At 41.4% G+C, this 12083-nt stretch overlaps 1 protein-coding gene across 1 annotated transcript; it reads right to left on the reverse strand.

The window, feature by feature from the left end:
• Nucleotides 1–3729: 3729 nt before the first annotated feature.
• Nucleotides 3730–10934, reverse strand: LOC118098746 (holocytochrome c-type synthase). Its single transcript, XM_035142843.2, has 8 exons — nt 10803–10934; nt 9500–9618; nt 8805–8852; nt 8405–8538; nt 7571–7719; nt 6416–6535; nt 6209–6295; nt 3730–5440 (listed from the first exon to the last, which is right to left on the reverse strand). The coding sequence occupies exons 2-8, from the start codon at nt 9606–9608 to the stop codon at nt 5242–5244; spliced, it is 846 nt and encodes a 281-aa protein (XP_034998734.1). The 5' UTR covers nt 9609–9618; nt 10803–10934; the 3' UTR covers nt 3730–5241.
• Nucleotides 10935–12083: the final 1149 nt, after the last annotated feature.

Consider the following 12083-nt stretch of genomic DNA (forward strand, 5'->3'; position numbering starts at 1 on the left):
ATTTTTACACATTCCATTATTTTCTAACTAAACTTTGCACCGTGTTGTACATTTGCCTTGATCAACAATTCACTTTTTACGTAGCTTTATTTAAACAAAATTATAATACCTGGGGTTAGAGTGAAATCAAATATCTAGTCCTTTTCCTTCCAGCCTGGTTCAAACTGATACAGAGCTGAAATAATAGCTTAAGAAGAAACATTTGAGAATTGACATCGGCTCCCAACTCCCACACACAAAGACATTTGAATGATTGCACCATTATCTGACAAAGTAGCAAACCGTCATGTCCATGTAAAATGGCAGAGAGAGCAGCCTCCCTCTCTAACCAGACGACTCCTGGGACTGATGGTGAGCGGACATGTGGTCCGAGCTGGGTAATGGGTGGGTGGGGGGTGGCTGGTGGCAGACAGGGTGCGAGAGAGGCTCCTCTTTGGTATGGAAATGGAGACGGCGGAGAGCAGATATGATAAAATATCCGACTTTCACAAAGAATGCCAGGGGCGGTTTGGACATCTGCTGTGTGCTGTGCAGCTATCTGGCCTCTCTGAAGCACTTGGGAAATCAACATGCACACATTATTTCAGGCAACATAGACCGGATCAGTGGTCGACCCACACAGTCATGTATTTAAAGGAGAACTCCTTGCAAAAGAGCAACTGCCCTCGTATGATCCAGATCCGTTCTGCTCTTATTTCCAAGTTTGACTGGCCAATTATGGCCGATGAGACGTCACGTTGAGACGACATGTTGCCTTCAACATGGACCGTAAATGTCGGTGGTCGGCTCCCCTTTCATTTAAAGAGAGATGTTTTCCTCCTGCGCTGTCGTTCAACAATCATACAGGCAGGACTCTATCACTCAAGAGGCAGAGAGATCTGCTTCACTGAAAAAAACAAAAACATGAATAGACCAGAATGCAATGCAGCAGCCACAAGACATGTTGTAATTCACCACCCTCACTGTGCTTCAAGCTCTTGCTCTATCCACCTACATGAATAACCCACAGCTGATCAGAAATTCAATGTAGCCATATGTGCACTTTGGGCTTAGAGCACTGAGCTGCTGCTTTTTTTTTTCATATTTTCTGATGTTGTCTAAAGGCTTCTGAGGACAGAAGTAAAATAATTACTTGAAGTTGAAATAAAGAAGATGGGTTGAGGCAAAGTAAAGAGCCAAAAGTTATTTTAAAGAGGAAGACATTTTATAATCATCCATGGTTGAAAAAAATCAATTCCAGGCACTTAAGTGGATGGTTAAGAATAAAAAGCCTTTTAATAAATACGAGCTAATGCATTATAACAAGAGGATGTGTCTGCAGCCGCAGTAGCAACATAAAAATAAATGCTAATATCAGCATCAGCAAATATGTGGTGTTGACGTGCTTCACTTTGGATTTCTCCATCAGAAAATAACATGGTTTTAATCATTTTTAATCATTCTCTTATTCATTTTTGTGAACTATTACATACGCTGCAAGCAGAAGGAGATCCCCCCCCCCCCAGTTGTGATTAATTTGGAGGGGGTGGAGATGGTGAATAGCTACTAGTCTCTGGGGGCTCTGAATGATAAACTGCTGGTCAGACAACACTGAGGTCCTCTTCAGGGAGGGACAGAGCAGGATGTTCTTCCTGAGGAGGAGGCTACATATGTTCTACCAGTCTGTAGTGGCCAGTGTCATCGTCTTTGCTGTGATGTGCTGGAAGCTGAACAAGCCGGAGAGAAAGGCCAGCTCTGTGGTGGGGATGGAACTGGACGGTGTAAGCAGTGAGTGTAAAGAGGATGAGAGGAAAAACCAAACGCCATCATGGACAACCCCTCTCATCCCCTCTCTGCCGAACTGAGGCAGCTCAGGAGGCGGGCTTCTTTGTGCCATCAGCCATTAGACTGCACAACGCCACAGCACCTACAGTCAGATTATGAAAACCATATCTCAGGAAAGAACTGCCGCACATTTTGCACAAAAATATATCACAAAGAATGGACAAATTCACATGAACACAACTCTGATCCCCATCTCTATATTGCACTTTTTTCTTTTTTTAAACTGGATTGTGTATATATAGTATTATCTCTATCTCTATATTTTCATTCATATTTTTAGTCATACTATAGTATCCCCTTGCGCTGCTACTTTCTTGTGCTGCTGTGTCATTTGTGAATTTCCTCTACGGAGGATAAATAAAGGTACATCTTATCTTATCTTAAGCACTGCAACATGCTGACTGGAGGGGAAGGGGAAATGATTATTTTTTTCGGACCAATAAAAGTAGGTTGCAGAAATAAAGCCTAGGGTGAGGGGTGTGTCTCTGTGTTAAGACATCCTCAGTAGACAGAAACAATGTTCACTTGCATGCTTCTCCGCGTCAGGTCCAGTTATGAACCATGTAAGGCTGATGGAAATATGTTTTCATTTCATTAACCAAAACTTTTGACAAATTAAAATGTTGATCTGATGTTAGTTGTAAAATCATCAAAGTCGTTACGATCTGGGGACAATGTCTATAATTGGGTGTCTATCCATTTGGCACATGTTCATATAGGATGCATCTCAATTCAGGGGCTGCATCCTTTCCCCGGCCTGTAGACCCGACAGTCTCATTCCGGTTCAGCCTTCGCAGTCTATGCAGCACACGAAGGCCGCCTCCAGAGAAGGTCCAGTTTCTCTGGGTTTCAGTGCACGGCAGTAACAGAAAGTTCATCATCACTCTAATAATGTGCTGCTTTTGTATTATGTTTTAGTTAAGTCCTCTATGTACCAGGGCTTTTCTCAAAATGAAAATGATCCCACCTTATAATAGATTATATATCTGGTTGTCAGAAGTTAACATTTAAAAAGTGTTTGAGGGTGGATTTTCCTACATTTGGTTTCCTGGATACTTCAGTGTGTTGACTTCAGCCTGTGAGGATCTGTCAGAAAGTGACAGGGAGAAGAATCAGATCTGTGGAATGATTGGTCACACAGGAGGGAATATGCAAACTGCTGTCAGTGGTTGAGATCTATAAGTAAAAATAACAGGAACGAGGTTTTCTGGGACTATATTTTAATTGTTCAGTTCCTCAAAAAACATGTCAATTATAGTGAAACACCTCCCTCTTGTGTTCACATTTGAAACTGCACTGGAAAATATCTGACCCTTCAGCCCTATGGATTTGGAAAAAGGTCATCAATGGATTACATCACCACTCCATTGCTCCAAGTGGTCCAGACTTTAATTAAAAACTAGAAGTAAACCTCACAGTACAGCAGTGTTAGTTTAGTCTTCCAGTCATTTGTAGGATTGACTTTTAAAATTGTAATCGACTTACAAAGCATCACATGGTCAGACCCCTCTCAATCTAAAGGACTGTCTGACCTCTGAGAGACGTCTCGCATCATCCCAGCAGGGACTGACAGGACAGGCTGAAAACAGACTGGGATCTGAGAACTCAGTTGTAATGTGTAAGATTGCATTTAGTCCAGCAGATGGTGCTAAAATACATTATATAGACTAGGCTCTTAAGATCAAACAAAAATAAATGTTTTTTTTTTCATGACCCCGCGCAACTGTCAGCGCCATAAAAAATGGATTTCCTTGTTTGGTGCAGAAGTTGACAGACAAGAGTCCTGAACTCAACCCCGACACCTCATGAGCGCAGCCTTTTGGACTCCACTGAAGGATTTTTGGTTCTCTACACACAAATGGCCATGTAGTGTATCCAAACAACTTTCCACGACAGAGAACAATATCATTTAGGAGGAAAACCAGCTTTATTTATAGTTGACCACCAGAACAATAACATTTTCTGGGAACAGAAACCTCAAGATTCTGCACACACAAATCTATACGTATTTATCTAACAATAAATAAAAATATGAATATCAGCACAACAAAATGAGACACCAGAGCTGAGACAGGGAATTCTATTAGAGGATCAGCGCCACAAGAAATATTCTTCAGGAAGAAAATAATTATGAATGAATTCTCTGAATTCTTTCCAAAGAAAGTTTTCAAGTGGCCCTAATCCTCTTCTGTAGAATTCGGACAGCACTGTAGAAATTGCAGATAATGTTGCACTAAAATTCAGCTCTTAACTCCAGACAACCTCAATAACCGTTCATACGATCAACATCAGACTTGGCAGGTGTGTTGCTCTGGACTCCAGGAGGTGCACTGTTAAACCTACCCCCCCCCCCACATGGATGTCACTAAGTGACTCTGCTAATGTGGTGACATCACAGAAGCTTGTGTTTTTTAATATCTTGTAAATAGTTGGTAACAATGCCTCACACCATTTTTTGAATGGGCAGAAACATGTCTGAAGGACAGAGCCATTCAAATGTGATACATCTGAGATGAGATCCTGTTCAATTGAGCTATTTTTAGCTTTAATCCCTTTTTGTGAAATAGGAAAGTAATATATGATTTGAACACTACAAGAACATAAAAATACAGTATATGAACTGGTCAGTAGACTGCTAAGTTAACCCCTAAACAAGCTACTGCCATCTATGAGGTGCATTTGAGGACCTTTTCTGCAAGAATAAAAATATAAGCATATGGGATCTGCATGTACATTCTGTTAATACATTTTTTACAACATTTCCATCAAGAGGAAATTGTGGTTGACAATGTCGTCTCAAAGTGAGACTCTCCATCTGCCCCAATAGAGGAACTTTTTTGCAAAGACGACAATTTGCCTGCCTACTGTAAGGAATTAATTTTAAATGAATATAAACTTTTAAAATCAAATTCCTATGCTGTGAATTTGAAAACGCAGTGGGATTGAAATTTCTGGTTTCTTTGTTTGTGATAAATCTTATTTTCTCAGCCTTGATAAAGCTCCTCCAGAGTCACAGAGGATATTAAACTGTTTCCACAGACTAAGCAGATCTCCTATGATTAACTTCATTCGGTACGTTTTTAGTTAAAATCTAAGTAAGCTCTTTCTGTGGTGACATTTGAATTGAGAGCAAACAGAACAGATTCTCAGAAGCAGTGTGAAGCATCATGGGACCTGTTTGACAAGCACCTCCTTCCATCGATGCTGTTTTAAAGAAGTGTGAACTGCAGCACAAGGGTGTTGTTGTATTCTCCACATAAAATCAATATGATTAACAGACAAAGCTTCATGTATGTAGGACAAACTGAGTGAGCTTCTACAAAAACTATCAGGTCTTTCTTTTCACAGCACCACACATGTTGGACAGAGCTTAAATGAGGAAACCCATATTCAAAGTCTTTGTGTGTGTGTAGTTCTTTAGGAGGTCCAGCGCCACCAGGCCACCTTCATGCGGTCCCAGACGGCACCTAAAGAGTCATAGGCGGGGCGAACATCCAGGATTGAGAACTGGTAGTTTTCTTTGTTGACTTCCCCATCATAGTAGTCGATGACATAGCGCACCTCCTTCCCACAGCGGTCAACAATCCAGTCATGGCGGTCAAAAGGCAGCTCGTAGCTGAGGGTGAGGATAGAGGTAACAGAAATTAATTAATTGATTGATTGAAATAAGATTTTAAAGATCAACAGAACAAAGAGTATCCATCCATCACTTATCCTGTTAGGGTTGCAGGGGTGTGTGGGCTGAGTCGGTGGGAGGAAATTCCTAAGAATTTGACACCAAACTCAGTTAACTCTAACTGCAAATCTGTTTCTCTTCTCTCCTGTAGCCCCTCTTAATATTCCCTTTCCCAATACAGGTTTTAATGTTAAATGACATTGGCTTGTAAACTGTAAGCTTTTTCTAATTTTTTATACAAAATAAATCAAATGAAGTACAGTCTGCCTGTAACAAAGACATGTCAGCAAACCAGCTTTAATCTACTCTGGAATGGTGGCCACTTGAAGCAGCTACATATGTGAAATGCTTCTAACAGTGACGCAGATGTGACGGAGCGATGACGCAGCCGCATTTGTTGGACATGAGACTGAGGTGAAATTAACATCTTCGTTTCATTACGCTTCTTCAGCTTAGTAGGTTTGATGTGAGGCATCAGCTGCTTCTAATATGTCTCTAACATCACACAGCTGCACGACTCAGGGTCTCCACACTGAGGGAAGTGGTGGTCTGAGGTTTTTCTCTCTCATACTCCATGCCACCAAATAAAGCAACTTAAATGTATTCTTGTGAACACAATAAATATCAAAGCAGAAAATCATGTGCTGCAAATTTGGGGCCAAAATCTAAGTTGTAAACTAAAATGAAAGCAGATAACGTGTCACTCACCCCATCCAGTGGCGGAGGCGAGCTCTGGGAGAGTACTCTTTGGCTTTCCCACCAAACCTCTTCAGGGTCGGCCCACATGGACATTCACTGGGAGAAAAGTCGAGACCAAACACAATACTATTTACTCCAATACTTTGATGAACAGGCAGATCAAATCAAGAACAGGCTGTTTACTTCTGATTTGTATGTTATTGTTTCATGACTCACATTGCATGCATGGCCTCCCATCTCAGGATCTCTTCCCAGGCCTGCTCATTGTTTCGGTTGTGGATTTTAATGATGTTGTTCATGTCAACAGGAGCGAGGTCGTCCTCACGCCAACGCCAACTGCAGCACAGAAACAGATGTAAAACAAAGTTAAGAACCCTTTAATCCTTCACCACCAACTGCTCCATCTACATCAGCATTACCTTGTAATCATTAAAGCAAAAAAGTTTTACAGTACAGCATTTTCAAACAAGCACCCTAAGCTGTTTACAGCTGATTTGTCTCCTGGATTCAGACGGATGTGTCAACTACAGTGTTCTGCTACATTGATCTTTCATTTATGCACCTGTCAGTTTATTGTGCATGTCTAAATAGCTGCTTTCAGACTGGATGATCTCCTGAAATTATCTGGAGAGGCTGTATGTGAGAATGCACAGTCTGAGTCGGGGGCTGCGAACATTCTCCTGCCAGCCTCCTGGTAAAATGTGAGAGCAGGAGATTCTCCGGAAGATTCACTGCGAGTGAGCAGGCGAGCGCGTTGATGACATTTCTAACACGCAATGTACGCAAAACTGACAACAAAAACAAAAAGAATACAGACATCTCAGGATAAAAAATAAGGAGCCATACAAGAAGAAGACATTAATGAAGATGTCTACTTGGAGAGAGCTTTTGGTGAATAGGGCTGACTCCGGTGTGGAACATGTGATCTCCTCAGCAGAATGTATTGGTTATGTTCTCACTCCTGCATGCTGCGCCAACCCCTCGCCGTATTGCTCTGCAGATTTGAGTTGTCATCAATACGTCTGACCAGAGAATCTCTTGCTGCGTTCTTCATATGTGAAAGACAACCTCCAGAGCTTGTGTCTGAAAACAGCTGATCATTTACTTTATATTTGTGATCATGCAGGTTGGAGACTATCTTGATGAAAACAAACCGATATTATTTTGTCTTTGTAACCATGAGACGGTGGTTTAAGTCTTAAGGTAAGATGTATGGCCGATGAGACACAATTTAATGTTCACATTGTTTAGACTATATCATGAAAATATTTTCTTGTGCATTGTTTCTTTTCCCTTCTGTCTGAAAAACAGCAGACTATATATGTTAACATCAGATGCTTGAAATTAAAAACCCATTCAGTAAGAACTGACCCCTTTCGCAGCATGGCATTCCAGAACATCTGTTCAGATGGGTAAACCCAGTTCTTCTCTGCACCGTGACGGGGAATGTTGGACTCCTGTCTCGAGATTGAAAGGTCAAAGGGCTGGTCCGGAGCTGGTGTTTGGTTCGGAGGAGGCATCTGTAGACAAACAGGAAGGGAAAACAAATCAGCGACACACGAATGACCACGATATTCAAGGTACAGTGTGTAGAATTTAGTGACATCTAGTGGTGAAGTTGCATGTTGCAGCTGAATACACCTCATCCTCCCCTTCCAAACATGAAAGAGAACCTGTGGTAGCCTTCAGTTGTCATAAAAACTAAAAAAGGTGTTTAGTTTGTCCAGTCTGGACTACTGTAAAAAAAAACATTGCAGCCTCCATAGAGAGGACCTGCTCCCGATGTAAATATAAAGTATTTAAATATAAAGGGTCCATTCTAGAGTTAAGAAAACAACAATTCATACAATTTAGATTTACAATCATCACACACACACACTTGTAAAAACATCAGTAAGATCATTTTATATTCAATTTCTGCCAATAGATCCCTTTCACCTAAATCTAACACACTGAACCATTAACTGCAATCCCGTCCAAATTGAAATTCAGTCACAATCCACCTGCAACTCCACATATATACAGCACAGCCATTTTCTCTGGCAGAGTTTGTCTTTGTCACAGAACTTCTGGAGGTTCTCCGGAGTTCACTGTGTGTCTGAAAGCAGCATAAGTATTGCTGACTGACTTTCAGCTTTTTGTGCCTTTTCCCCCGACAGACAGCTCTCCCCCCCCTATATTCCTACACTTAATTGGTGCAAGTACCATATTTGCTGGGTCGATGTCACTTTTCATGTCTGCTGGAGCTTTCATGGGACACTCCACAAACTCATAGGCCCGCTCCTGGTGGGCGGGACCTGCTTCTGCTTTGTGCATCGGACACTCGGGCGGAGGAGACGCTACAGAAGACACAAACACATGATTGAGGCATAATGAGAACAGTACTAACCTAACGCTTTTTTAATCATTTCTACAGTACAACGATCCAGATACAGAAAAATGCTCTGACGCAGTAGGGCTGCTCAGAGGGTGAACCACAACCTATAACAACGGTCAACACCACTCGCTCACAGGAACAGACCGTGGTCAGTGGCAGAGAAACCTCACATGTAGTAGCTTTAGTAGCTATGGGATTGTGCTATGACCCTGAGGGTTATACACCTACCTGTGACAGGTTGAGCTTGATGCATGGGGCAACCCGGAGGTGGAGACACTACAAAAGGAAGACAGAGAGAAAGATTACAGTATGTTTACAAAATATAATCATTATTAAATTGTTTTATACCAGTGCAGTCAGTGGCCGTTCTAAATATGCTTGTTTTCTTGGCCTGTGGTATTAATCTGGAGCTACTTCAGAATGATGACTGGTCATTAGTGTGTCTTTATAAAACAGTTCCACAATATACTGTCTCTTTGTTATTGTTTGAGTGCTGGACCTTGTGTGCAGGGCTTTTTATAAACAGTCTATAGTGCAAAGTGAAGTTTATTTATATACATGTTTTGATGATTTGCTTAACTACTTTACATATATTGCATGTTGACTATTTCAGAGCTCTGTTTAGCAAGCCACACAATCTTCAGACCAAAGTTCTTCAACTTTTCAAAATAAAAGCTCTGTGATTCAGCACGATATAAAGCATTGCTGCAACAAAAAGAATGTTGTGCCTTTAATTTGAAGACAACTATTTACCCAACTTTTTATAATATTGACTAATCACGTGTCCATATTTCGTCAAACTCGCACTGCACTTACTTGGGCAATTTACAATAGACATGCAAAGTGTGAGGATGATAAGATAACACAATATATGCGTTCCACAGACAGGCAGAAAGACATTCGTGAAATTAGTAATGTTCTACCTGTGACAGGCGGAGCTTCTTTGTGCATGGGGCAGGCTTGCGGGGGGGCAGCCATCATAGCCTCTGCCCTCACTGTGGGAGCAGCAGGTGTAGACATGGAGGCTCCCATCCTGCTCTGTCTGATGTGGAAACAACACAAAAGACATCAGTCAGAACAGTAAACAGCAGTAAACAGGTGTCTTGAAGTCAGATGCACTGGTGTGGCGAACTAGTTTGAAGACGGGTGCTACAGAAGACACTGAACCTCTACAGTTTTCAGTTGCATGGTATAAACTGATCTTTCCTCTTCAGTCCTGTAGCCTGGGTGTTAAGTCAGACACAGTTTAGGGAAATGAAATGGAGTGATAGGATTTAGTGATGAATTTGCATGTTGCAGGCAGCTGAGTACCCCTCACTTCACAATCCTCTCCCAAACATTAGAGAACCCGTGGTAGCCTTCGGTTGTCATAAAAACTGAAAAGGTGTTAAGTTAGTCCAGTTTTTACTACTGTAAAAAAACATGGTGGCCTCTGTAGAGAGGATCCCAACTATTTAAATATGAATGGTCTATTCTAGGGGTAAAGAAAACAGACATTCGAACCACTTAGATAATCACACACTACTGAAAACATCCCTAGGATTATTTTATATTCAATATCTGCCAATAGATCCCTTTCACCTAAATCGTACACACTGAACCTTTAAAAAATGACCACTCAGTTGTAAGCGTGTACTTATATTTAGAAGCGACGAATCTGTCACAAACGACTAAGGACTCAGTCCAGATCAGCAAAATGAATGAAATAGCAGGAGGGCAGCTAACAGCGTTTGACTGAAGGTGTGAGGAGTCAGTGGAGGTCTCCAGTGAGCTCCTGTGACCAACACGAGCACACTCAGGTGGAGCTGCAGACAGGGAGAGGCTGACATTGAACTTCCTGTCTGAAGTTATCCTTGAACAACCTCACGGCTAACGTTAGCATCACAGCCTTCAGAGCCACTGCACCTGCACGACTTACACAACCTGTCTCCAGACCTTTAGAGCACAGCACACTAAACCGGAGGAGTGTGTGTGCGTGTGTGTTCAAACGGAATGTATTTTAAATAAACGGTGCCGAACCTGGCTTAGCACCAACTGCTCCCAGTACACGTTAGCCACGCTAGCTAGCGGCTATGCTAACGTTAGCTGATATGATGACTGCCTTCTTTGCTCTTTATTCTAAAGCTATTTTTAAACAGAGCACAGTAATGACACACGCAGGGATCCACGCGTGTCTCATTCAGTGAGCCACAGAGATAAACACCAGACAGGAGAGAAGCGGCTGACCTGTTTGCGAAGTGAGCCCAGGAGGTTCCTCTCTCAGGATACCGCACCAATGTCAACGTGCAGGACAACTACCGTTACCCAGAAGGAGTTGCACAACTGTGCGCTTACATGTGCCCTACGTACAGTAACACGTCATCACGTAGACACGAGAGAAACGTACACATTTTGTAACGTGCACTCGTGTGTAATGATGTAACACCAGTGGCCGAGTTTAAGTGGTAATGTCTGTACTGGTTTGTATAGAAACAAAATATAAGCGACACATTTCATTTATATTTAATTTCATATAACCAATAAATCAAAAATAGATTGTACCAATGGTTTGATTGAAACACAATAACCAGTCATCATTATCAACACATGAACCCTAAAACCTCAGTTATATTTACCAATTAACTTGTTGTGTTGAATTGACATTTTTTTTATAAAGTATATGAAGAAAATAACTAAGTACATCCTATAGTACAAGTATATGGCCACTGGATGGCGCTAATGCCCAGCCTTTTTGTAAAAAGATGTTGTCATTAGTAATGGTTCATTTTAGAAACTGGGTCTTAATTGTAAATGCAGATTTGAATTAGATTATTCTTTCTAATGTTTCTCATGGTCTGCCTCCAATATATTTCATTTGGATTATCCAAGACCAATTTCTGAAATATAGAAATATGGAAAAGACAGTAGAGCCTCTCAGAAATTCATCCATTAATGAATTTCTGTCTGTCTGTCTGTCTGTATTTAGATTTTCTCGACAACTGCTTATCTGACCGACTTCAAACTTTTAGGTGCATCGAGGATGTAAAGAAGTCCAGTGTTGACAGTGACGTTTTTTGGGGATGAGCACAATTCAGTAGGTTGTATAATGCTATGTTGTGTTTTTGTACTTATGAGTGTTGACAAACGATTTCATATTGCGACATTTCTTAGATGTGTAAGGGAAATGTAACATTTGGATCATGCACAATGTAATCATGTTAATTTCCCCTTTGATTGATCATGATTGAATCTTATACAATGTAACCTTGAACATGCTGTATCCTGTGCAACTGAATGAATCTTGGCCTGATGTCATCAGAAGATCCTGACCTTTGGCTTAGAAACCCTAACCCTCAACCAGAGGGGGAGGAAGGAGCCAAAGGTATAAAGAGAAAGAACAGCTTCCCATCGGGGGTGCATATTACAAACCAACCTTTGTCTTGTGCACCATGCTCTGAGCAGTAAAGTGTGACAATACTGTAGGAGATTTGTGTCTCGTTCCTCGTTGTCAGAGTGGGATTGCAGAAT

The sequence above is a fragment of the Hippoglossus stenolepis genome, chromosome 19 (genome assembly GCF_022539355.2).
Source record: "Hippoglossus stenolepis isolate QCI-W04-F060 chromosome 19, HSTE1.2, whole genome shotgun sequence".
Taxonomy (NCBI): Eukaryota; Metazoa; Chordata; class Actinopteri; order Pleuronectiformes; family Pleuronectidae; genus Hippoglossus; species Hippoglossus stenolepis.

Excerpts from the sequence above, each read along its gene's own strand:
- LOC118098746 (XM_035142843.2), bottom strand. The coding sequence starts at position 9,608 with ATGGGAGCCTCCATGTCTACACCTGCTGCTCCCACAGTGAGGGCAGAG. Across the intron at positions 6,536-7,570 it reads AATGCCATGCTGCGAAAGGG|TTGGCGTTGGCGTGAGGACG; the intron begins GTCAGTTCTTAC and ends TCTGTGCTGCAG. Across the intron at positions 6,296-6,415 it reads TGGGAGGCCATGCATGCAAT|TGAATGTCCATGTGGGCCGA; the intron begins GTGAGTCATGAA and ends CTTTTCTCCCAG.